Source organism: Filicampus tigris, chromosome 2 (genome assembly GCF_054856515.1).
Source record: "Filicampus tigris isolate MCC_2025a chromosome 2, RoL_Ftig_1.0, whole genome shotgun sequence".
Classification (NCBI taxonomy): domain Eukaryota; kingdom Metazoa; phylum Chordata; class Actinopteri; order Syngnathiformes; family Syngnathidae; genus Filicampus; species Filicampus tigris.
Genome location: NC_141218.1, coordinates 5566479 through 5593548, shown reverse-complemented (window position 1 = coordinate 5593548; position 27070 = coordinate 5566479). Strand labels below are relative to the sequence as shown.

Genomic DNA, 27070 nt, shown 5'->3' with positions numbered 1-27070 from the left:
AGCCTTGTCTTTAGTCAATGGCCGGTGGCGGAAAGGACGAGGGATCAATTGCAAGAAGAGAAGCAATAAAGGAGTTAAAAGGGAATGGGTGATGGAAGCAGGCAGTTGTTAGAAACAGCTCCAGAGTTGCTTGGCATCAGGGAGTTGCCTGTGAAACCCACAAAAGGCAACAGTTTGGAATGGATGCATGCCGGGGTAGATTCTTTGGTGTTTACCCGTGCTAACACTGTCAGTCCAGGATTGTTGATTTGTTTTCTCTTATTGTGCGAATTGTTGAAACACTCACTGACTTGCATGGGAACATGGCAAACAAAATGCACATATTGATCTATATTAGGGGTGTAAATGCTACACGTATTCATTGTCATAAAGAACTGGTTTGACTCGCACTATAGCCACGTCTACTCTAAACAAATACAGTGCTTCTCAGGCTTTGGCTAGCTGACATCATGGCTGGCGGTATGCTTTTGACAAAGTGTCAACCTTATTTGAAAACCCGATCACGCAAACGGGTATATCAGTTCAGCACAAGAAAAAAATGGCTACTCTCAGTCTTCAGATGGAGCGGAAGCGGTTGTTTCAATGGGATCATAATTCAGATTGATCAAACTTTTTGTTTAGCGAGTATGAGTTTTCTCTCAAGTGACCAGATGTTAAAATGCTCATATTTTTCTGTCCAAAGTTGGATGCTCTCCGCTTTAATGCGTTCCAACCAGACATCTGTGAAAAGTGTACTTTATAATCCAAGTACATTATTCCGATGTTAAATGAGCTCGCTGCATCACTCTCAGGTTAGCTTAGCAATTAGCATGGCTTTTCCGTCTTTACTCATAATTGGTTTGTGAAAACGATACTTTTTGGCGACGACTTGGGATCTTAATTCCCTCGTGTGACGTAACTTGCATTCGTCCAGCCCCACAAAGCTTTTTGGGATCGTTTTGATGGTTGATTCTCAGTTTGGCTATTCAATGTGTTTTAATGAGGTGCAAAATGACAATTTTACCTCGCAAACCACGATGCTAAACTGCTTATTTCGGGTCTTGCCTTTGCAACCCATATTTCGATGCGGTTTTCATTAAAAAAGGAATTGTGATGTTTTTTTTATTAAAAGTGTATATCAATCTTGTTTTGAATTTAACTCCTACAAAGATGCACCATCATGTACTTTGGAATCCTGATGAATTTAATAAAACCTGTTAAATGGATGTTGGGAATGTATGAAGAGCTGCATAAAGGCGAGGAGGTGACGCCGCAAATAAGCTTGACGATAGAAGATAGTTTCTGTACAAGCGACTCATGAAGGAAAAGAGAAAGTAGATGGTCACAGGATGTCACTCTTTGGCAACAAGCAAAGATGTCGGATAGATGTGGCAGCTCTTCATCCAGCTGCCTGGTCAGGACATATGGACCTTCCATCATGCTTTTGCTGTGATGCCACCAAATCATTTGATTGACAAGATGGATGCATACTATGTATTCTTCTTAAAGGGATCCGCTAAATCAGTGATGTACTGAGAGATCGTTACAGTATACCAGGGAGCTCCAAGTCTGATCCTCAGGAGCCCTTTTCTAGCCTGTTTTATATTTTTTGCTGCTCCAACACACCTGTTTGAAAAGATCAGCTCATCAACAAGCTTTGCACAAGCCTGTTAACAATCCCTCAATTGAATCAAGTGGAGCTAAGGAATCATATAACACAGGCTGGATATGAGCTCCCGAGGACTGGACTTTGGAGAACCCTGAAGTATACTTTTTGGGACATTTTTTGTTGTGGTGTTCCAGATTTTTTCAATTAAAAAAAAAAGACTCATTAAAGGTTGGGAAGCACTGAAGACTGGATGAGATGACGTATTATGATTACTGGTGGTCGGTAAAGTTTAATTTCCCTTGTCAAAAGGTATCAAGATTAGCATAATAACTAATCCTCGCTCCACTGATTTTTTGCACCTCCATGCGACAATGGCAATGGATTCCAAAGATTCCTGTTCTTCTTCTTTCCTGTCAGTTTATTGGGCCTACAAGGGGGAAAACACAAAACCAGATCAAGGTCCCATTCCCCAAATCATACCTGAACTCGACCGCCTGGACGTCACCGCTTGTGTTTACAAGCTCACCCCAGTCCAAAGCTGCCTTAACCGTCCCGGCGTGTGATCGCCGACTGCAGGCAAAGCCACTTTCCTGGGGCTTCATATCTATTAGCCGTGATTCGTGTGAGCTGGCGTGCGAGGTGAGCAGCGGAGCGAAAGTGCCGCAAACCGCTCTCTCATGTGGAAGACGGAAGGAAATAAGATTCCATCCTTGCCAGGACTCCTCGCCAAGGCCCGATTCACCATTTTGATCGGTTTAAGCGCCAGGACTCAGTTCTGTCCCCATCCCCCGCCGCCATTTGTAAATGTCAATTCCCACAACGTCGTGGCGCTACAGAGATGGTGCCCTTCAGTATGACAGAGTTCTCTCACGAAAGACACAAGCAAATTCACCGCTATCAATAGAAACGTGTCCGTGTTATGACAATGGCGTTACAGTCAAGAACAGGCTACAACTTAATCTTCGCAGGAATTGTGTTTGGGCCTGGGAAAAGGCAATTTGCAGGCCCGAATGGTGGCTTTTGTAGTGGACTTGAAACGAGGCTACTTGATATGGAACGAGAAATCCGGGTTCCCAGCTATCTCAACTTCCCCGTGCAAAGGGCCGCTGTCGTAATACTTTATTTTGAGAATGTCATTTTCCCGCCGTGCCAGTAATTAACCCCGCTCACAATACGGTATTGGAAACACCACAGACACGATTCTGGCACTGGGGTTTGTTTAAAAGACTCCGCCATGTGATAGGATGTGTGTAACAAGGGAACGGAGAAGGGAAAACTTTATCTTCGAGCAGAGCCTTTTCTAGTGCATTCTCCGCCGGGTTTTATTCAAAACTGCTGTTCCTTCACTTCTGCTGAATTGGGTTTTGTTCCCGGCTAATTCTAGCTCGTCTCAGTCGGCGGGCTCGTGGGAACCGCCGTGATCGCTTACAATCACTTCAGTCAAACACCTGGGAGATAATTGACTGGGCTTCGGTCAGACTTGTTTTTTTTTCTTCCCCCCTTATGCTCTCCCTGTCTCTTTCTCTCTCTCTCGCGCTCTCTCTCTGGCTTTGTCTCTCTCCCGTGCTCTCTCTCTCTCTCTCTCTCTCTCCTTCCACTCTGTCTTTCCCTTAGTCCTCACAATGCAGACAAAGAGCGAAGGTACAAAAAAGAAGATCAAAATCGCCAAATCCATTCCTAGACAAGGCAGTGTATAGATGGCCCCAGAGCCAAATTGCCTCGCCCGAGTCTGGGCCAACTCGGTGTGGAAAATGGCTGTGAAACGCTAGTTTGAGCTTGGCAGTCCCGAAAGAGATGTAGACCATAACAGAGAAAAACAAGTGCTTGGTCTTTTTTTTTTTTTTTTCATCGCCATATACCGTATACCTCGACAAAATCCTTCCAGACCTCATTTCCAAGCAAAAGCCTGGAGTTTAATTGTAGCAAGTATTGTTTTCTGCCACCCGGCCAAGTTGGAGGAACACCAATAGAAGACCAGAAAATGAATAACATACCGCATGCTAACAACTAACAGACTAACCAAATAAATAATCTATTGATTTTGGTTTGATCATTTTTCTATTATCTTATTGATGCATTGTTGTGAAGTCTATTTTAGGAACTTAAGAATGCAAGTTACATGCGAACAAATAAGTTGTTCAGTGATCTGGGTCACCGTGGGAACATGAGAGATGCTCTTCACCTCTTTCCAAGCTAGTGTCTGCCTCACACAATGATTATTTTCAGCCACGTTGCTACGGGATGGCGACGACACCAGCTATTCTGTCCACACCGGCATCAAAGTGCGACAAGGGGTCTCCACGTGCTTGTGATGTGGCCACGTTGTAACCTACTCGGGTTGCAGTTGAAAGCATGCTTCGGTGGCTGTCGCCGCTTCTCCTTGACCCCCGTCCCCTGCCCGACTACAAGATCACGCCGCAGTCCTAATGATGTCATGAGAGATGCAGTGATCGAATGTTCGCATTTAACTTTAGCTATGCAAAATATGTTGTTGTTGTTGTTGTTGTAAATACAAAGGGCCTCACTGCCATTTAACATCACACAGTTGATTTTATCATAATGCAGAAGGGTGGTGATTTGTTTGAATTAAAATGCTCTGTTTCCCCATGGGAAATCCTGGAAATTGAAAGTCAAACTGTTTTTTATAACTTTTTAACATTTGAACTATCTTGTAAGGGTAGAAATAATTTATCAACTGGTAAAACAATAAACATTTTGTTAACAGCAAATTATTATATTTGAAAGCCAAACTAGAAACTGCAAGAAACTCCCCTTTAATGTGGGCCAGACCTCCTCTGTCTAGTGGCTGCTTGACCATGACAATGTGGCTGCTCAGAATGCCAGGAGCATCTGACAGTTCCTTGCCATACGCAGGCAACCTAACTACTCACTCAACTTGGCGCCGTATGATTTTTTTTTTCCTCTTTCCCAAACTTAAGTGAGCCATCGAGGGGACCCGTTTTGGAGACGTAGATGACATCAAAATGAATGTGACGGCAGAGCTGTTGGCTCCTGGAAGAATCGAAGGTGTGGCAAGAGAAGGCTGGCAAAGTGCAACAGATGCCAGAGGAATTGTGTCGAATGTGGAAAGTTGCGGTTTATAGTTTGGATTTGGCATATTTCTTTTGTGTCTCTGGTCCTGGAACTGCTAGAATAAGTTAGCCACCTTAATATTAAACCATTACAAGCGTGCAGACAAAGTGACACCAATGACACCTTTTTTGAGCCTGTTTTTGCAAACATTTCCTGGGCATGACCATTTCGAGCCCATTGTTGTCCAGCGTCACTTTGTGTATCCTTGCGAGATGGGAAGATGCAGTGTTACCACGAGCCTTATCTATCTGATCCGGTCCAGTGATGGAAATAGAGCACGTTCACGGACATGCCCAGTGGCGCGAACATTGTACAGAAAATGCCGCTTGGGTAGTTTGGGTATTTTTCCACGCACAAGCACACCTGTTGTCACCACACACAGAAACACACACACTCTCACACTCAGCACAAGTTTTGGAGTGCAAACCGGATTTGTATTTGCTTGTAAGAGAACACACTAGATAACCCCAAACAATCAGTCCAAAGTTATGCCAGGATCCAATTCGCTTTAATCTCTCCTGCTTTTGTTGCAGACGCTGTTTGTGTGTGTGTGTGTGTCCGTGTCTGTGTGCATGTGGAGATTATTTTCCTCACTGTTTTCATTTGAAAGTGAAGTCCGAAGCCTGCACGAAGGGAAAAAAAACCTTCCGCCCTTTTCCATCTCCATTGAAAGTCATGGGCCAACAGTGCCCATCAGTTCTGCTGTCTTTGCGTTTCCGCTCCACAAAGCAATAGCGACTGTACTATTCTTTAATGGAAGATTAGCTTCAAATGCAAGCTTAAAAGATTATGCGCTTTCATATACGTCTTTGGCAGTCCAATTCTCTCCCTCGAGACGGAATCTCACCATTTTATGTGGTTGCAGGTATCAGGTTTTCCTCATTTGTACATCCTTTGCACTGATACTCAGAATTAATTATTTGGGATTTACTTGATCTTTGATTTGTTCATTAGATCTTCGGTTTTCCACTTTTGAAGACCATTTCTGGACAGCTCTTTGACTAATGAGGCTGTTTGGATGGGTTTGGTCTGGAAGAATTTTAAATAAACTAATAGGTTAACATTACATAAAAGTCATTCTAAATAAACGGGTGAGCTAAAGTGTTCAAGGGATCTCGGATGGGGCGAAATGTAGACCAGCCAACAACTGCACCAGCAGTAACTCAGGCGAACTTGGTTTGTTTAAACCAAAACTGTCCGACTACCAAATGCACATGTTCTAACCCTCCAGAGGGCACTACTGAGCATGCTAAACTCTTCTTCTGTTTCATTTTCTGTTGCTGTCTGCGCAGTAAGCAATCTTGCCGCAAAAAAATGATTTTGCTTCGCCAAGCAATACGTCTAACATATCCGCCAACAGCCTGTATGCGTAATTCATTACAGCTCAGTTGTCTGACGGGAATATTAATTTCTCCTGCCGCCGCCGTCGCCATCGTGCCACCCAACTTGACGGCATTATGAATTATTCCGACTATTTGTAATGATGTCCTGTGTAGGTATGTCCATTACAGGCGAGGAACTTAATTTGCCCATTGTTAATTAATTGCTCTGTTCTTGGTGGGAGTAATAAAAATGCTATTAGGTAAAATACCTCTATCATTAAGCTAACTTTGTTAATATGGCCATCAGTGGGGCTCCATAAACAAAAGCTTCACACAGGGGTAATTAAAAATGCACATCATTAATTATGCAGGAAAGAAGATTATTCAACGTATCAGAGCCTTGTTGACAAATCCCTTCCCAAAAGTTTCCTCACTGGGATTGTATGTCTTTTTTTTCCTTCTTATCAACTTCCTGCAGTTTATGCATACATGTGTAAATCATCACTGGATATTTTACCACTAGTAGTTCAATGAATGTTCCCTTAAGCGAATACATGAAAGGCAGGGGTGACGCAAGCCTCTATAAAAAGGTGTTTGGCCAGGACACCATAAAGCAATTGACGTGTTTAATATGTGTCATGTCATCTTAAATGAACACATATTTAACCAAAGATCAAAATGGGGTAATAATAGGGCCCTCCTTTGAAATTCCATGGAAGATTCCAGGTACTTTTCCAATCTTGTGCCATGGAGGTGAAGTGGATCGTATCTAATCCTAAATTGGCTCCTATCCCTAACCCCAAAACATAGCTCTATCTTTTTTTCTACTCTCACCTTAACCCTGCAATTGGTCCGCCCAGTGCTTGAAAACACTTCTTTTTCTATACTATCTTCATAAACGACCCTTAACCCCAGCATAACATTTCCTTTCTGTTTCCCAAACCCTAATACCAAGCCCCCAGAGTCTTGTACTCTCATCCGTACATCCCTCAAATTTCACCTTAGTGGACCTCCTTTTTATTCTCTCTATCTTCTTCATTACCCAATTGCCATTTCCTCACCTTTACAGATAACTGCTAGTGAAAGTGTGAAATTGATGTGATGGGGGGGAAAAAACAAATGGCTGTCTCAACTATCCTAACTTTGTCTTCTTAGGAACTCAAAACGCCATGGCGCACCTTTTAATAATCATGACAGCGTTTGGATTAATAGGCCAGCGCGGGAATAAGGAATGCGGCAGGGGATTCTCCAAGGTAAATGTGAAATAATGAGGCGGAACATCATCCGAAAGCTTGCCTCCGACAACAACAACAACGAGGGGGAATACTGTACAAGGTGCAAGGGCAGAGAAGCTCCCTTTGGTTATATTCATTCCGACATCTCACCACAAAACGAGGCTCTGACTTATCCCGTAGCTTTACAAGGAGCGATAAGACACGTTCCGACCTATTGTTGGAGCCAGGAATGACCCGCAACATGAAAGGGCATCTTGGCCATCTCCCATTGTGTGCAGCCTCAGTGTGGAGTGAACAGCGTGAACCCATCCTGTGTGCATGTGTAACAAGCGAGAAAAGCGTTGCCTCTCAATTAAGCAGTGACTTTGTGTGTTTAAATGAAATGGGAGTGAATAAGTTGCTGAATGGAAGTACCCGTAAATGGGTTAGCATGTAAATGCACAAACAAGTCGGTAAATGAGTGTTTAAGTGCGTTAGCATGTAAATAAACAATTTAGGCAGTTTGTCTAAAGATGTTAAGGAAGCAAGCGCGTCAGCGAAAGGAACTTATCTCAGAGGACGAGGCGTTCTGGCTTCCTGAATCTTGCGTGTCATACTTCCTCATGTAGATGACATGCTAATTACTCCTTAATTATACGCATCATCTGGACCAAAGTGCCCAATGCTAGTGCTGCTAATCACTTTATTGTGATGGTGACGGCATTCCCGGCGGACACAGGATGCCGCAAAAACTGCAGCTGGGAATTATTTTGCCACAAAGAGATTGCGGAAAGAATGGAAATTGCTTATTTTTCCATATGACAGATTTGAGACATGCAGCTCGTATGGGAAAAGCATCGTTTGTTTTCAGAAAAACATGGTGGTTGCTCTTTCTCAGCACAATCTGCAATGTGCTTACACCAGCCCGCACGTTTATGGAAGGCTGCCAAGCCGTTCGACGATCATGAAAATCTGCATTTTACACACACGGCCAAAGTAATCATGCCACGGCGTCTTTGAAGCCGCGTCTGGTTACAACTCACCGTTTATCGCTAAGGAGGGAGTGGTCAGAATTTCCGTTCCCAAAGCGTGGCGCTCGCAAAGGGGCAATGAGGTTATACTTATGATGCATTTCTTTGTTCATTCAACATACCGAAATTCTGGCACTGTCAGATGGATTATTCTTTGACCACAATAGTCTCCTCGGATGTCCAAAGTCTTCTTTGATGGGCATAATCAGTCGTCAATTTAGACGGCTTTAGTTTGCCTTCTTAGTGACCGCGGTCCAAACTCTCCTTGGAGATCTTCCTCAGTCAGTAGAAGGTGTGAGGTATTGATCGAGTTTTTCTGGACCCTTACAAGCCTTCAGACAGCTCTACCTCAAAGTTGGTGAAATACAAACTGACTAAAGAGTGTTTACGTTGAATATTATGGTGATTTCTAGAGGAAATTGCCATTGTCTAAGTTTCCCTTTGTTTGTTTGTTCATTTTTGGTCCAAATGCTGGCAAGGGTAAAACCAAATGTTCTATGTTTTCTCAAGCATTGTAAGATCTTGAAGAGTGATCACATATGCGTGGCAGCAACCATTTGATTACCCCCGAGATAGTGACCGGTGTGGTGGTTTATCTCCAGATATGACATCTTTTACCGCCTCCATCTTTTTCCTGTCGGTCCGTATCTGCCTCTAATTGAACCTCCCTTCTTTGCGTCTCACTCTCTCTTATTTCTGTTCCCACCTGTCACATTCTCCCCTCTTTCCATCCGCTAGCCTTTTGTCTCTTCACGTCTATTGACAGTCGCTGCTCCTTTTCTAGAAAGTGTAAAAATTCAGCATCTGAGGGTGAAAAAAAAAGGTGAGGAAACAATCTGTTTTATTGTACCGTAAGGATTCTTTCAGCCCGGTGAAACTGTACAGGCGTCTCATAAAAACGAGGCCAGACTCATGGGTGTGACTTTTTTGGGAACATTTCTACCTGCCATTCCACTTGCCTCCCACTGATGCTTTTTGAACACGGCGTTCCACAGGGCGCAAGCTGCACTCCGGCTGACCTAATTCCTCCCTGGCGCTCTTTCAAAGTGCTGAGCATCGCGAGCGCTGCTCTGTCAAGGTATCGAGCCCCGCCTCTCACCATTAATTCTGGAAATCAAGCAACATCTGTTGTGCTTTGGGGCTCCTTGTGATTCACAGGAGACTTTATTTTTTTTTCTTCTGCAAAAAAGATGCATTTGCCTGAAGCCAACGATGAGATCTCAATGAATTTTTCACATTCCCGAATACATTTGTTGGAATCGTCACCGCTCGCTCAAGATATAGCCACTCAGTGTAAAAGATTGAGCTGACAGTTTTTTTAGCAGCACCAGACATGTTGTGTCTCAGAATTTGTCCCGTTTTAAGCACAAGTCTTGTTTATCTGCACAGCCACTCACTCCATAAATTTTAATATTCCTTCGGAGTGCTATATCCAAGCAAAGTGCCGCACAATTCCCAGCCCCGGAGCGCCAGTTTAGCGCAGTCTACGCGCCACTCTCCACATGCATCTTACATTACTTTATGACTTAAAACAAGTTCAATAACATCACAACAACATAGTGGTCGAGGTGAATATGATATTATTCATCCATGGTGGGTGGCAGGGTGGAGTATGCAGGGTAGGCTTGTCCTCTGTTGCCCCTCTCCCTCCAGGGCTCCCTGTGTGGGACAGATGCTATTTTCAGTTCTACGGCTAACTGGCCCATTTGCCTCAATAATGTGGGCCGCGGTCTCCACGGGGAAAGTAGCCGCCACCGCCGCTGCCATCCTGAGAGGGGCTAAACGGCACAGTGGAGTTCATCGATTGAAAGGATTTGCACACTTGCACTGGAATTGAAGTCTTTTTTTGTTTTTTCAAACACACTGCGTAAAATATTGTCACTCCTAATTTTGAATATACACCTACTCTGTAATAAAAACAAACGTACGCTGTAGTATCCTGTGATGACCGTAGTCTGTACGCTTTGATCCTTAGTCTCCTTAGTTGGTATTCTCCTTTGATGATTGGAATTGAGGCTACAGTTCATAGTTTCCCCAAGCCCACCTTTGTCAGTAATCTCCTTTGAGTACATCATCCGAAGTCTTCCAAGAGGACCGTCGTCTGTAGTATCCTGAGAAGACTGTAGTCCGTAGTATCCTGACACAACCTTAGTCCGTAGTCTCCTTGACAACCACAGTCAGCACCCTCCTCTGATTATCAGGTTCCAGAGTCTCCCAGACAACTGTACTCCATAGTTTGTTTAAAAATTCTTTATTTACCTGGGACAAACCCATTGAGATGCAACATTTCGGTTGTGAGGGGGTCTCGTCTTCTGAGACAACCGCAGTACAGTACTTTCCTTTGGTGACTGTTGTCCAAAGTCTCTTTAGACGACTGTAGTCTGTAGTGTCCTGAGTTGGCCGTAGTTGGTACTCTCCTTTGACAGCTGTAGTATTGAGTCTCCTGAGATGACCATGGGCCGTAAAAATTGTGGGTTGGGTCCGTTTACATTGGAAACACTACTCTTGCTGTCATAAAGAAAAGTTCTGAGATCAATGTGATGATTATTTGACACCTCCTGATACATTAAAATTTGGGAACATATTTGTTTATAGCATTCCGCACCAAGAGCATCGTGCATTTGTAATGACTCCTTATTTTAACTTAAACCCAAAGGCCACCACACAATTGACATCTGTGGAGTTCTCCGAGCTGAGAAATGCTAAGAACAACCTCTCTCGCTGCCAGTGAGACCACGTTGAATATTCAAACAAAGATAATTATCTGTGGATTAGCCCCATTTTGGCTGGGGCCACTTCCACTTGTCAGTGGACTCCAGGGAGAGATTGTTTAATCATTAAGACCTTTTGCTCTCTGTGAACTGCCAGCAGCGCAATTCGGTACAAGTTGGGTCGCGAAGATATATTATATCCTGACTTGTGAGCCATTTAGCGATGAAGCGTCAGCCGTAGCGAAGCCAATGAAAATCTACACTTTTAATGGCTCCTTTTGAAGTGTATTTGTCGTTGTGCGCCAGTGCCATGTGCAACATTTAACGCCTCGAGGGAGCGTCCGTCACATGCTCGCCTTCAGATGGGGGTGAACAACTTTTCACACTCCATCCTATGGACCCGGCTCCAGTCCAGATATACATAGTTCCGGAAGAGTGGCTAAATGCTCGGGCGGTGTGAGCGCGGGTGCCGCTACCATTTTTGGAAATTTGATTTGACAGTGATGTCAATATGCATGGTAGGGACAAAAGTATTTGGACAACTGGGAGTCTCTAATTGGGGTTGAGTTTAGGGCTGCTTCTGTACACCTTTGTAGATACATAGAACAAATTCATATGCTATTGTTTAAGAAACGTTTGAAGATACGTTCGGCACTTATCCCTCTCTTTCCTTTCACAGTCATCCCCGTCAGCCTGCTCACGTGAACCTAATCAAAGGGTCACTCAAGGATGGCAAACATCACATCAGAGCTGTGTTTAGTTTCGTCTAAGCATTTTCGTCGAGCATTTTGAGACCGCCTCGCAGAAAGAGAGAGAAAGCAACGAGTTCCCTTTTAGGTGTACATATGGCGCCGTACTAGGGCCCAGGATGTTGTTTTGAACTGTTCATTTTCATTATCAAAGGAGGACAGTTGAGTCCCCGCTGCTCTCTCCTATGGCAGCCCATGTGGTAGCGGTCCATCTGGGCTCTGTGAGGTCACTGCACACGCCACCTGCTCCGATCGGGCGGTGGCGTGGCTCTTAGGTGGCATCTTTGCCCAGTGCGCAAGGGGGAAGCAGATGTAGAGATTTAGAGCTACACTTACACACAAATCTAATGGTTTATGTTGCAGACTGATATTCTATGTCTTTCTTTCTTTTTTTTTTAACCTGCTGCAGATTGTAAAAGTTGTTTTTCATTGGCTCACAAACTCCCCCCAGAGGCCTGAAGTTTTTAAGCACAATAACATACATAACATTCAATCTTTAAGAATTTTTTTTTTTTTTTTAACTTTATGTACAACTTTATTTAGCTTTTATGAACAATGTATTTGAAATCAACCACTAGTTTTGGTAGTTTTTTTGCCTATATGTTTGCGCAACTTCAATGTTCTAACTGTGCGTAATGTTATAGTGGCTAATATATATATGTATATATATATATATATATATATATTTTTTTTTTTTTTAAGGAATAAAACCTCAGTCTTGCTGACTATCACTGAGGCCTACTGCACTACTGTATTTTAATTTTGCCAGAACAATGGTACTTTCAGACTGAAGTATGTTTTTCGGAGGTACTTAGCGTAAAAAGTTTCGAAAACCCCCTGTGGAATACACCAAAAATGTTCCATTATGGTCAATAACACAAGCAGTGATGCTAGCGCTAACACAAGAGGTCTCCTGGCTCGTCCACCAGTGCTTTAGCCCACTTAAGTAGGTGATCCTTGATCACCATGACAACAGCAGCAACACTTTTCTCAAGCCAACATCCAAATTCTGTTATTTGAAGATCAAATGGATTTCATATTGCTTCCTAAATAGGCTTATTAAAGTGGAAATAGGGGCGAGCTTGACACGTCAAACTGGTTGGATTTGACTAAAGAAAAGTACGTTTTTGTGTAAAAAGCTTCTTTGTTGAACATATCCACAAGGCTCTTGTTTTGATTTAAGCCAGTTTATGTTGCCTATACATGTTATGTTGACACTATATACACACTTGATACTGCCAGCTGTCCTTTTACTGCCTCTGAATGGCCAAAGAAACGCTGAATTACAACGCGCGGCCTTTTCTAGTCAGTTTGCTAGTAACCTGATCCGTCAGGAAATCCAAAACTCGCCAATTCGCCAAGGAAGCTTCAGACAAATGTTTTATCCATTAGCGTGTGGGGCAGTGTAAGAACTGCCATTTCAAATTTGCGTCGGTGGGTGGGCCTCGTTAGCTAGCAGGATTACGATAAAACTGCTTGTCTCTGGTTGTGCTTGTGCATTTTAAGTAAACACACTTGTAAAAAGGTTTTATTTGTTTGCTAACGGGGTTCCACAAAAACTAAGGCAATTTGCCAGACATTTTCCATGAATTACCCATGTAGATCTATTGCATTCATCATACAATTATTTTATGATAAGTTTAATTTTTCTTGCATTCAGACCAATATTTTTGATGGATAAAGAAATTCTCTGACAGTTTGGGCTGTAGTTACTTTTTAAATGTGTTTGTTAGCTAACATGGTTATGCAATAACGATTTAACCGATTTCTGTGACATTTCGACATTAATGATTTCACTAAAGGGTTTGAGCAAAAAACGGTTTAGTTAATTTCTACGTCAGTTCATACAGATGTTGTATAAATGCTACTGAAATATTCTGGAAACAAAATACGGCTTCCTTCTTTTTTGTTTGTTAAAAAGTGGGTTACGCCAAAAACATTGAAACCGTTTCTGAAACATTTGTTCTAGATATTAAGTTCTGCCTTTCTTCCTTCCTGACATTTTGACCATGATACAGAATGTTTTGCTTGCATAATTGTTAGCTAGTATGAATACACAAAAGTATTGAACCTTTTCATGTGGGGAAAAAAAAAGTTGAAGTTGTCCAGTGAACTTGCTGGCTGGCGGTTATTTTTCCCTTTTATGTCCTAAAAATGATTTTACTTCCGCTGTATAATATAAAAATATAGTATCTCACTGTTAAAGTTTGAGAGCTGGAATATGCAAAAACTGAAAAGCAAATATTTCGTCAAACGTTCCATAGGTGTCATAAAATCGTTCATTGTTTTGTGACAAAATGTTCATTTGGTAGTCCTTTCCTTTTGCGGGGTGCAGTAACGCTTAATTGACTCGCTGTTGCATGCAGCATTTACGCGATTGTCTCTATTTGTTGAGAGAGCCAATAGGACTGCTTGAAAATGTTCGACGTGAACATGCATACGGTGGAGCAAAGAAGCTGCAGGCAGACCACGCCCCCGCCGCGCGCGTCACTGGCGAGTAGCGTGGACGCGGACTCGCGGAGTCACTCCCTGCCTACTTTTAATAGCTTTGTCATGTGATGGAAAGCAGTTGTAAGACAGGTGCCCTCGGTTCATTCTCGGCGAGGGGCAGCAGTTGCCTGCGTGCGAGCGAGTGGGAAGCGTGCGTGGATTTCTTTTTTACTTGATTTCCTTCCCCCCCTTTTTTTTCTTTTCAGACCCTTTCCCGACGCTTTTTTTGGCAATTATTTTTGGGGTTTGTTTATTTTCTACGGAGCCGTCATTCAGTGGCTGGATGGCGTGGGACAGGTGTAACCAGGACTCGGTGTGGAGAGAATTAGAGGTGAGCCCATGCAAAAAGAAAAAAAAATAAGAAAGAAACAAACAAACAAAAAAAAACACAAACGAATCGTTCTATCCTTGTGGACTGCTGCTATATTATTTCCTGGAGCGACGGAGCTGTTATAGCGGCTGCTGAGTCCTCTCTTCCCGATGCGTAACGCGTAATGTGGACCCAGTTGAGGATGCACAACGCGGGACTATTTGGCAACTGTTAAACAAGCGGAATCTTTTGCCCTTTTCCACCTCGATTCCTGGTATAGTTTTCGCAAAAAGAGGGGACTCTTTCTATCGGATGTATCGCTCTCGTGGTGCGTTCAGGTACCGGAGAGGCTTCTCGGCGTCATAATGTGTGTGTTCGCGTGTGTGTGTGCGCGCGCGCGCTTGCGTGTGGTGCGCGAGTGAGAGTCTATGTGCGTGCGCGTGCGCGTGTCCGTGTCGTTTTACGCACGGAGTCCCTTGATGACCAGCGTCCGTGCGGGTTATTTTGCAAGGGAGCAAAGGTTGCGCACTTGAAAAGGGGGACCACTGTTTGGCATTCGATCTTTAATCAGCCACATGAGCACATTAGCACACCATTGGACTTTTTGTCTTCTTTGCACCTGCCGGCACTTTAATCTGCGCCGTGCTGCGCAGTGATGCTTTGCGGAGGTGCGGATTATTTCTCTGCTTGTGGAGATTTCTCCGCAGTGCTTCAGATTGTGTCCGAAATGTGCGCACACGCTATAAATATTTGCAGCGGAAGGAATACGGCAGCAGGAGCTTCCTTTTAATGCTTTCGCTCAGCTTCTATGCGCGTAAATCACCGATTGTCTTGTCTGTGTAGGCGCTAGTCCATCACTTTGCACCCGGCTGGCAAGTCCATAAAATAATTGGGCAGCCTATAAGAGGAACCTCTGGATTGCAGAACGTTTGCAGTCTTTGGCTGCCGTGCCTTGTCAGACTGGATAATCTCACAGGCACAAACCCCCCCCCCCCCTCCCCCCTCCCTCGCGTGTGCAACACAACCCAGCTGTCTCATCACAAGTCTTGAAGTCATTGTGTATTCGTGTGGGGGGGACAGATGAACTGTGACACCGGTGTCTGGGCGCTCCTCGCTTTGCCTCCTCGGCACAAGCGACACGTCCCCCGGCTTTCTTGACCTGAGCCCAACCTCACGTCCCTCCTGCTCAGGCGGGGCTGAAACACCCCCCTTGGGGATGTCCACCTTTCTGACATGTGCGGCCAGGTACCGTTAGACGGGAGGTTTGCTGCGCGGCTTCCAAGTTTGCGGCGTATTTGGCTGTCATATTTGTGTATTGATGCAAAAAGGCAGCAATGGGGTATGGTGCGATGTCCATCCTTGGCGGGCGGAGGCGCATCACAGCAGCCCTCTTCCAGTTCCATTCACAATGACCCTGCAAAAAAAAAAAAAAAAAAAAAAAAATCAGCTGAGACATGCAAATTAGCCCAACCCCTTTCCATCTTGCTTTTTGCCTCTCTCTCTCCCTCGCTCGCTCGCTCTGTTTGTTTTCACAACACCCAGAGCCTCGTTGGACTACCCCCCACCCCCCCCACCCTGTCCTGTTACAGTTGGTCGGCGGGGGTGCAGGCAGCTGCTCCGTAAAGTACCGGTACATGACAAGTCGTGGAGATTACATAAAATGTCAGCGGGCATGCGCGCCAATCACATGCCGAGCGGCCGAACTTTGAAGGTTGGGGGATCGAGCGACGCATCCATCAGCTCTGTTTATGTTGCACTGACCGTGTCCCCCCCCTTCCCACCTCAATCCCACAGTGTGCTGCCTTGGTTGGCGAAGACCAGCCCCTCTGCCCCGACCTCCCCGAACTCGACCTCTCCGAGCTGGACGTCAGTGACCTCGACGCCGACGGTTTCCTAGGCGGCCTCAAGTGGTACAGCGACCAATCGGAGATCATTTCTGCGCAGTATGGCAACGAGGCGTCCAATCTTTTCGAGGTAGGTCACAGCAGCTTTTTTTTTTTTTTTTTTTGGGCGAGAATGATGTCGGGTGCTGAAAAAAAACAGTGCAGGCACATAGGGGGAGATAAGGTGAAGCTTGATAAGCCCGGCGGGACCTTTGTCCCCTTATTTGGGGCCTGACAGTGGTCGGCCTCCTTATCAAAAGTGTTTATTTCAGCTTCAACTTACTAATGCGGCTCACATCTGAAAGCAAACTCTGGACACGTCGTAAAGAAAGGCTTCTCAAAAGGCTTGTAAAACTTTAATCTTCCCCCTATCGCCCTTCCACTGTTCCTTTTTTCTGTTGTCACCCAGTGAGGCTGCCAACAAGGTCGATGATCCAGTCTGGGCCATAAAGCCGTCAGTCTCGCAGTCTTCATTAGGAGCCCTTATCGCTGCCTTAGATAGACAGGCGGAGGCCAGGATTGGACTCGGCGGCCTCGCCTCGAGGGGGCAAAAACGGCGTCGCGTCGTGTCACGCGTTCACGTTTTCAGCTGCTGTACGTGTGCTCGGTGGTCCAGCGGGCAACACTTGATAACAGGCGAAATTCTTTCCATGTTTAACCTCGCCGACCAGAGCCAAGAACTGTTTCAGTGCCTTTGTGTGTGCGCCTCACCTCTGCGGACATGCACACACGCGCACGCACACAAATGGAGTCTAAGTGGTAGCTGGCGTGACTGTCTGCCGTCAAGCGATATGGTTAAAAATACCAACAAGTGTCAGTTTAAAGAACAATGCAAGCTCAACTACCTTTAATAGCTTTTAACTCTGCTGTCCTGTTACAGGTCAAATTGAGTATATTTTCACGGTGAATTGATACAATAGTAATTGAGTTTATATTTTGCAAAGTGTCAGCAAAACACCTTTCCAAAGTTTGGGGGTGCTTATTTCTGAAAGAAAATCACAGTTTGGTTTTACCACATGAAATATCGATGAATCGATGCTTCCCTCCCCAATTCAATATCAATTCAGCAAATTCTCTGAATCGATTCACCTCCTGGCCAGTTGGGGGTGCTCTGCGTGTGATTTGCATTGTATGGACGCAGGCCGCACTTGCGAAGCAAAGGCATGAGGTGTGATGCCAGTGCTTTCCATTTTGAAATCTGACGTTTGGTATTCCCCTTCAAATCCTCCACAGAGCAAATTGATGTCTTTTGAAAACTGTGCCAGGCAGAATTTTTAATTTTCATCACAATATCCGGGAGGAAAGAAAGACGATTTGAATTGATGTGCACTTTACTTTTTCAGCGTTTGTTTCACAACTGTTATGTCAATCAGTCAAACCTTTTTAGGCTCTTGAAAAGTCATTCCAATAATGCCGTGAGGAATAAAAATAGACAGAAAAATCACCCCTTACGTCTTTCCTGCCAAGTTGCTTGTCCCAGCCTTCAATAGCGTTAAACGTTGAGGTGTTTTATCCATACTTCTTCCTTCTACCTGGGAGTCCAATAACACTGGTCAGCAGCAAATTTTAATCAGTGAAGGCTTTATATGTCCCTAAATGTATTTTTTTAATGCTAATTAAAAAAATGTTTGACATTTTTCAGGTTTTTGAGTTTTTTTCATTTTTGTATTACATTTGAGCTATAAAAGCTCGCGCAATATGGATTTCAACCATGTGTTATCATTTATAGCTATGATGTTTCAGAAAAAAATCCACCTTTTGCTGAACCCAACTCTTATTTCATAAATATTACTTAATATCTTTCTATTGTTGTCGTTCTTCTTCTTCTTCTTCTTCTTCTTCTTCTTCTTCTTCTTCTTCTTCTTCTTCTTCTTCTTCTTCTTCTTCTTCTTCTTCTTCTTCTTCTTCTTCTTCTTCTTCTTCTTCTTCTTCTTCTTCTTCTTCTTCTTCTTCTTCTTCTTCTTCTTCTTCTTCTTCTTCTTCTTCTTCTTCTTCTTCTTCTTCTTATTATTATTATTATTATTATTATTATTATTATTATTATTATTATTAAAACCTGACATGCTAGAGAAAAATAATTCGGAATCAACACAAAAAAAAAAAATCATCTAAAAAAAGTTAACTTGCACCTTTGATTAAAAAAGAAAAATGTGTTGACCAGTGTAATTAGTCCTGCCGGGTAAATGAATACATTGCGCTACGATGTGACAGAAATAGGCTTTTACTGTTACCCCGCTTTGTTGTGGTCAGATATGTGGCCTGCGCACGTGTCCCCGCAAATGGGGCTCACGTGTCCGCGTGAATATTGTACACTTGTGCCGATGTTTTTGAGCCCTTGCCGCGCATGCCAGCAGTTATTGTGTCACACTGAGTGAAAGCTCTGCAAATCTTAGCCGTGAAGAAGCAGGGGTAAAGGGTGAGAGGGGGTACATTTTGTAAACCGCCCCCACCCTCCATCTTTGGAAAGTTTCAAGTCACCATATGAAGTGGCCAGTTCTTCATGTAGCAGGACCCGGCTAATCCCTTTTAATCTGACAGGGGAAAGTTTGCCTCTTGGCAAGGATTAGAGCGCCGGGAGGGAGGGGAAGTGCTTGGGGTGAGGGTGGTGGCGGGGGCGCTGCTGATGTATTTCCTAATTAGCCTGCTGGAGCATCAGCATAATAAAATCCTGAATGTCATCTTGGAGCCATTTTTCAGGTTGCGGAGAGGTTGGCCTGAGCAACATGGCCGCCACATTTGAATTGCATTCTAATGTCCGGGTGACAAAACCTGAAATGGCCTATATGACGAAAAGGTCGAGGTTTAAGACGGGAAGCATCTTTTGCGTGGCCATGGAACTGGTTGACTACGTGACCCCTGTGTGTTTGAACCGTACTGTATGTGGGGCAGCAGCGTGCGATCACGAGATGTCCCCTGGCTGGCCTTTTGCTCCATTACTGACTGTTCCTGATGCAAAATGTGCAGTATGGTAGGCCACGCCCCCTCAGCCTCAAACCCCGCGCCACACGCACATGCAAAACTCTCTGTGCTGGTGTTCGACACCTCTTCAAAAGCGGGCTGCTCTGAACGCCGGCGCTCTATTTCGGGCCGCAGTTGTTAAGGGGGGCGCTAGCTCCAATAATTTCCTGATGTACTGCCAAAGATAACAGCATGGAAGTGTTGACCCAATGTCTTTTGAACCGGCCAGAGCCCTGCTAGGGTTACACGGCTGGCGGTCAACGGGAGGCTGGGGGAGGGCAAAGACAGTAAATGGACATTATTCAGGCGCCCCTCAATCAACCAAGGAATTGATCAAGGATTGTTGGCTATGCCTTTGCTCCTCCTCAAAAGCATGTCTGGATGACTTTGGTGTGGATGAACATAAGCCATACCACAGCTAAGCTGTCCATAGTGGTTTTCAACAGGTGGAAACTCTGCCCTACAGGCAACACAGCGTGTTATAGATTTATATTCAATACAGAGTAGTAATTCGATTACGAAATGAACATGATTAACAGTCCTGTTCCAATGGTTTCTCAGGAAAAGCAATAACGTTCCTGAGTCCGTTTGACCCGGGGCATGTTTGAGTATGTAAATGTCTAAAATCCCTATAAACATTGTTGTCATAATTAATTCTACTGCGAAGCATTTGCCGTATGCGCTTTATTGATTACTCTTATTAATAAGCGGGATAAGAGTCATGCTGCAGACGATTGTTTTGTATTTACTTCAGTTTGAAATGGGTCAAGTTGACCCACAACACGACAGGAGGATTCAGTGTTGTTTTGGAGTTATTAGTGCAAGTCTTTCTGATTTTCATCGGCCAAGGGGGGCAGCTATGATTGAACCCCGTAAACTCTGCTTAGAAACAAACGACCAGAGGAATCCAAGCAATTCTGTCGCTCTGCCCTTCTGTTCCTGAAAAAAATATTTCAGTTGTTCCATTTCCGAGTGAGTCAGGCGCACAGGATTTTTTGGTTGCCCAGTGGTCGGTGCGAAGCCCCCACCTAGACCGCCCCCCCCCCCGCCCATTCGTTTCATCGTCAAGCATCCCGGCACATTTGTCCACGCCGGGCCAGACAGACGTGAGGACAGATGGGTAGAGAAGGCGAAGGTTTGGGCTGGTGCCAGCCTGAATCAAAGCCCAAGGATTGCAAGTAAAAGGTTGTGGGCTTTGCAGCTAGTAAAATGAAATGCCAAGGCTTTAGAGTCTTACGAAGATAGTGTGCGTGGACATTCTGCAAGCATGCGATCATGCGTCGCCGAGCTCGGTCACACATGCCCTCCGACAGCCTTGGCGGAGCTGCTTAGGGCCAATCTCTGCCTTTAAACCTCTTGTCATGGTGCAGGTCAATTTGACCCATTCTAAATTGAAAGAAAGATAAACAAAAATATGTATTTTTTTTTAGGTATGAAACTTCTTCTCCTTGCTTTAAGAAATTTGATTCATATTTATGAGGATTTTTTTTTTTTCCATTCTGGCACATTTGGATATTTAAACATGCCTGGGTCAAATTGAGAAGTTATTTTTCAGTTTGAAACTTGCTCAGCTCATTAAGTGTCAATGTTTTTGGCTTATTTTTGTTGTTACTTTTGGATAGTTTTGACTTTTATTTGTCACATGAAGAAGTTAAGGACATACAATTAATTGCTGGTCTTAAAGAATGTGCCACTTTTGGATGCTCAAACATGGCCGGGTCAAAATTGTTGCAGTTCCACAGGAACAAACCTAACAGGAGGGTTAAGGTGAACATTGATTGGATCGATGGGTTCGAAACATCAGCAGTAGATTAGCTCACACACTTGTCAGTGGAAACACACACTCAGGGCAGGCTCTTATTGTTCCTGTTCCCGCACCCTGCTGAGCGCTTTGATTTTTGCAAATTTATGCTGACATTTGAGAATACACCGCCCACACCGGTTCAGCGCTCCAGCAAAGAGCGTGTATGAATTACCACAGTCACCACAGCGCACCACCCCTTCCTCATCTCGACTGTTATCGCATCTAGGCTCGGGCGATCAGTGGAGAAGACGCACGCTCGGGCGCGACAAAACTCCCCGCCTCCATTGGCTCCCGAGGCGGAGGATTTGTTTCTTCTGGAAAGACGAAGCGGTAGAAGGGGGGGAGGGCGGTCGGATCCCAAACAATAGTCCCTTCTGGGAACGTTTGGGAACAAGAGCAAGGGAAGGAAGGGAACATCCTTTTGGTCTTGCACTATCTCTCCTCCACACTCATCCCTCTGTCCCAGTGGGAAGCCGCTGCTGCTGATTGCGACATGCTTTGGTGAGCCTACCCAGCTGATCCCAAAGCCCCAAGTGCATCCCTGCCACCGCCACTAGTGTCTACAGGTGTGTAATTGAAACGTAGCACGCGCACATTAGATGGTGCTCTTCTGGAGCCGGCGTGCATCGGGCAGCGACGGCTATTTTTAGCCAATGGGGTAATCTCGGCTAAGAGCCTTTCAGGGCTGTTTCACGTTAACCTGGCCAAAACACTAAGCCAATAATCCAACCCTCCCCCAGACTGACACATACACAATAACATGTTGCCATGATGCCGCACGATAACACACCTTGTATTATTCAAGGCAGGATTGGATCCGTGGAATTCTTATACACTCTTCCCTGACACATAGACATACCGTTTTTTTTGTGGTTTTTTTTGCAGCCAAGAAAGGTAGGAAAACGCCCGTCAATTTATTTCATTCCCTTGGATCCATCAATCAGCAGTTCTGGTTCCATTGTCTCGGATTTGACAGAAGTTGACTACGCTTCCATTCCGAACTGATGCGAGCCAAAAATGTAAAGCGTTGGCCTAGTTTGTTGCATTTGTTGTTTCTTTTGCGTGCGTGTGTTTTAGCTCCAGCTTCTTTCCAAGTTTTTGCCTCACATAGTTCAACAGGCTCTCACAGGCTGGATGACTCAATTGGCTGTCCAATCACGAGCCTCTGAAAAGCGTTTGGACCCTGCGTACGTGATCTTCTTGCCATAGTTGGAAAGAAATGACAGAAAAGGATGACGCCGTGTACGCCGCGGTGGCCACACTTTGTTGCTTGGGAGTATTTAGAGTATTTATTACGGAGAAGCCAGAACCAGAGCTGGATGCTGGCTGTGTTGTTGTTGTGGAAGGGATTAAAAATGTTGGTCATCCATCGGTCAATGATGATCAATCGCTGTTCATTCGCCTGCCATTTGAAATGTAAGCAAAAAGCCAAGTTGACATCGGGACACAAATTTTGGGACACGGCACTTTGTGCTAATTATTCGTTTGACTGAGACAATTACTGTGCATTCAACTTTGTGGAGAGAACTCTGGGAGAACTACTAACCCTCCTGTTATGTTATGAGTCAAACTGACCATACAAATCAAACTTTTTTTTTAACATTTTGTGAAGGCCATATCCTCATTCAAAAACAAAAGAGTGAATTCACGGTTGCACATTTTTAACCGGATAACAGAGAGTTTTCCTCAATTTAACCTAAGAACTGATTTTTGGGGAATGTGGGAGCTAGGCGCAGTTCCTGTGGGAAACCGATGCACGCTCGGGGAGATGACACAAACGTCGGAGTCAAACCCTGAATTGTGATGCAGATGTGCCAAATCTTCATCCACTGAGTGAAACTGGCTTTAAGTTTTGAATTAAGAAAAAAAAAAACATAGGATAGAACATCCACTGCTTGTGATGACGCGTCTTTTCGTCAGCGGATCAAATTGACCCACGAAACAAACCTAACAGGGAAGTGTAGTTGGATGAGTTTGGTGCGGAAGAGCCCCATCAAACGCACTCCCGGAACGCTCGCATCCATATGTGTGGCATTGATGTTCGACAAAGATGAACCTTGTACCAGCTTTGTTCTCTTTACTTGTAAAGAGGACGCAAAAGCCTTGTGAAGTCCTCTCTCTTTGACGAGCCCATATGGCACTTGAAAGTATGCGACAATCGCGGGGCTGGGTGTTGCTGGGGGGGGGGGGGGTGGAGGGTCCCGGCTGGGGAGGGGGGTAGAGACAGCTGAGATAGCGCGCTTGCAAAGTCACGACCAGGATAAGAGACTCCCCTTCTACCTGTTTCCAAGCGCACACACACAGAAGTCAAGGTAATAGATAATACGTTTATTTGGTAATCAGCAAATAGCTTTTAGCCAGTGGGTAAGTGGCGGTGCCTGTGAGGCCTTGATAAGATCGTGTGCTTTCAGGTGTTTCCCTGTCACGCCGCCATTCAGCGCAAATTAAATACGGTGACCTTCTTTCGCCGCCGCGTCAAATTGACTGCATTTCGCCCCAAAAGATTCTGCCATTTCAATTACCATACATCTGCGATATTGCCCACCAACACACACACACACACACACACACACGCGCACACAACCCGCCTTCCTGTGCGTGCCGTGATGTGGACGGTGACAACGATGTGCACAATTTGTTTGATACAGCACATTGGCGTCCTTCCGAGGACGCCGTAACTGCGACAAAACACTATCGATGGGCTTGGCCGGGCACAGAAGGTCGCACGCACACACACACACAGTGTGCATCCGCGTAGGCGTGAAGGTGGTGTCCTCTGTTTAAAACACGACAGCGAAACCCCGCGCATATTCACAGTTCGGCGTTTGTAAATGAGCAGAATAGCATTTTTTTAAAATGCTTTGGCGCCAGCTGGTGGCTTTTTGGTGCTGTGGCACTATGTTGAAATGAAGGGGAGGACCTTCATTTAGTCAGGCCTTAGCTTTGTCTAAAAGCTTTTCCGTCTTGATGTGTGATCGTCAAATACTCATTGGTCAGTCTTCACGTCAGCCATTTTGGTAGGGATTGATTGGCCGACCGCATAGCTAGTTCTTCATCCAAACGCTGGGAAATATCGACGTCAACAATTACAGGCAGCACCAGTGATTGTTCGGTCACAACTGGCCGGTCCAACCGAACCATCATCTAGTTTCTGCTGACTTTCCCATAGCATATTTACAGTCGAGTAACACACTGCGGTCTCGAGTTCATCGCCGGCTCCCGTTCCTGTGGCGTACTCAAAAAGCTCTGCATGAGCGATGCAGGTTTTAGCTGCAGGAACAGGGTGAGGCTGCACAAAAGGAGGACGAAAGAACATTTCTGCTCGCATCCCGAGGGTGGCCGTCTCAACCGGATCTCGTCGCACACATATATCCTGTACATGTACAGTATATACAGGATATTAATATAGCTATTGCCTCTTCTCACTTTCTCTTTTCCTCTCCTGTGCCCCATCAGTTCATCTGATAGTGTTCTAACAGTGTCGAATGGTTCCCGGGAGATTTATCTTTCTAGGCGCACACACGTCTTCATTGATGGGTCAAACCATTTCCTCCGTGATGTATTACTCGCATGGCCTCCTAAAGCGGAGACAGACATCTGGCATATAAATAGCCAGCGCGCTCCTGCAATGCCGCCTAATGTCAATTCATCCGCATAGCTCGTACGCTTTAACAAGGAGACTCCGAGTGGTGAATTCCGAGCAGGACTAATGGATTATTACAAAGTCACGCTCGCGCCACCACCACATAAAATGATTGGATTGGGAGTAACTTCTGATGATAACAAGAGCCAGTTGGCTGCTATTTATTAAAGCTAATCGCAGCGCCGGGCCGGGTGGAGGTTTAACATTTAGTTTTATGGTTTGGAACTCTGTCAGGCACACAAGGGGGGACTCTTACGTATGGTTGCATGGCTGCACACAGGCCATAATCACCCTCTCTCCATTTCAGCGGGTTCATGCGAAATGAGCAGAGGTCTTTGGCGGGACGCTCCGATCCGTCTCTCGCTGTGCCCTTACCCTTTCCTGCCACCTTCCCCCATCACGGCCATATGTGCGTCCAGCCCCGGCGGACTCACCTTGATTTAGTCCTCCTGGAGTTTTGGCTGAGCCACATTATTTGTTTAGCTTACCCCGAAGTTGAAAGCCGACACGATTCGTCTGAAATCTGATGAAACGTGACCATCCAGGAAAGATTTAGATGAAGCAACGCAATTAAACTGTCACGCCGCAAAACAAGATAAATGAAACTTTAACTGCGGATGACCCACTTAATCGCAGCTGTTTTGTCTTCTCACATTCGGCGGAACTTCATCTTTTGCTTCCTTTTTCACATGGAAATGATGTATTGTCTCGCTTCCCAAAAACAGTTTAGATTTGTTAAGTGATTTTTTTTTTTTTTTGTGTGTTAGCCTTTGCAATGCTCAAGAAGCAATTAGCAGATTTAATTTGACTATTTGGCCCAGAGTTTAGGGGAGCAAGTGTTTGTTTAAAACAGCTCCTTTCACCTCTTTCCCTCTCTGTTATCAGCCTGGTGAATAGTATCTGCTGGAACACAATGCCTTGGTCTGGAACTCAATAAAATAGTTAATGGCAAGGACAATCTCAAAGACAGCCCTACCTGATAACAAAAGGACCTCACCTAATAATGAACAAGCGGCTTTCTTTGCACCGACGTGGGGCAAAGGAGGCGGGAGGGGAAGCTCTGCCAAGCACTTGCCAGCATGTTTTATGGCTAATTGAAGCATTTGGAATAAAACAGCCACAGAATGGCACCCTTTAGAATTGCAGCGGGGTTAATATATTGTGATCCCACAATTAGCCCGGGATTGTTAAGATCTCTTTAATTCGGCGAGGTCCATTAAGCGAGATGGGCGAGGAAGTGCTTCCACCGAGACGTTTGGTTTTTTTTTTCCCCTTTCTTTGTTCCTTCTGCCCCCGATACTCTCCACAGCTCAGTAGTAATCAATATAAGTGGACTGCAAGCAGGTTAGCCAGCAGGCTTCATATCCGTCTGCTGTACATGTCAAAGCACTTTTAGGATGCTACCTTGGACTGTAAAATGATATTTTGGGAGGTAGTCACTGGTGTGGTACTGACTTTGACACACACGAGTACTCGTATGGCCGTGGAAAAGGTACATAGGTGTCTACATAGCGATCATTACAAAGTAAATCACACCATTCCCTTTTTTTCAACATCGCGGGTCCACATGTAAATCAGTACAAGTCCCTTAGTGACTGGACTGGTCGAGCATGTGGCTGATTCTTCACGCAATTATTGGCCGGTCTACATATCAGTTATGACAAAGAGAACCAGTGATTGGTCGGTGATTGCATTTGTTCCTGATTGAAATTTCAGTCAACTGTTACAGGCAAAACTGGCCATCGGTCGCTCATTGGGACTCGTTCCTCATGCAAACAATACTGACACACGTCAATTTTTACAAAGAGAGCCCAGAATTGGTTGGTTATTGGCCTCGACATGCTAAAATTGGTCAGTCAACATTTAAATTCTTATGGACATCGGCCTGAGATTGGAGTTATAAATATTAGTTTAAATATTGTCACTTATTACTATTATGTTGTACTTGCAGTGTGGACAAGGGACTGGATCATTCTTAAAGTGGAAGTCAATCCAAACATATTTTTTTCAAGAATATGTTCTGTGCAAGCCTACTAGTTGAAACAAAGCATTCTGATCAATTTTGCGTTTGTAGAATAAGAGTTAATCCACATGTTTTTAGCCATCTCCGGGGGCGGCCATTTTGTCACTTCTGTCAACTGAAAATGACATCATAACTGCTCGGGGCCTTGTTTTCTGAAGCTGAGCCATTATTGGTCGTTACCTGAGCAGTTGTGACGTCATTTCCAGGTGACAGAAATCACAAAACGGCCGCCCCCTGAGGTGGATTAACTG

At 44.8% G+C, this 27070-nt stretch overlaps 1 protein-coding gene across 9 annotated transcripts in view; it reads left to right on the top strand.

Moving 5' to 3' along the window:
* ppargc1a (peroxisome proliferator-activated receptor gamma, coactivator 1 alpha) overlaps nt 1–27070 on the top strand; it is a 185244-nt gene that overhangs the window by 137429 nt on the left and 20745 nt on the right. For 3 of the 9 annotated variants that reach the window (XM_086014432.1, XM_086014465.1, XM_086014422.1), the window contains exon 3: nt 16303–16482. In XM_086014432.1, the coding sequence (XP_085870558.1) occupies nt 16303–16482 (180 nt within the window). Of the gene's footprint in view, nt 1–14235; nt 14530–16097; nt 16220–16302; nt 16483–27070 lie in introns of those variants that run through there. The other 6 variants (XM_086014457.1, XM_086014448.1, XM_086014492.1 and 3 more) reach the window with 4 other exon arrangements.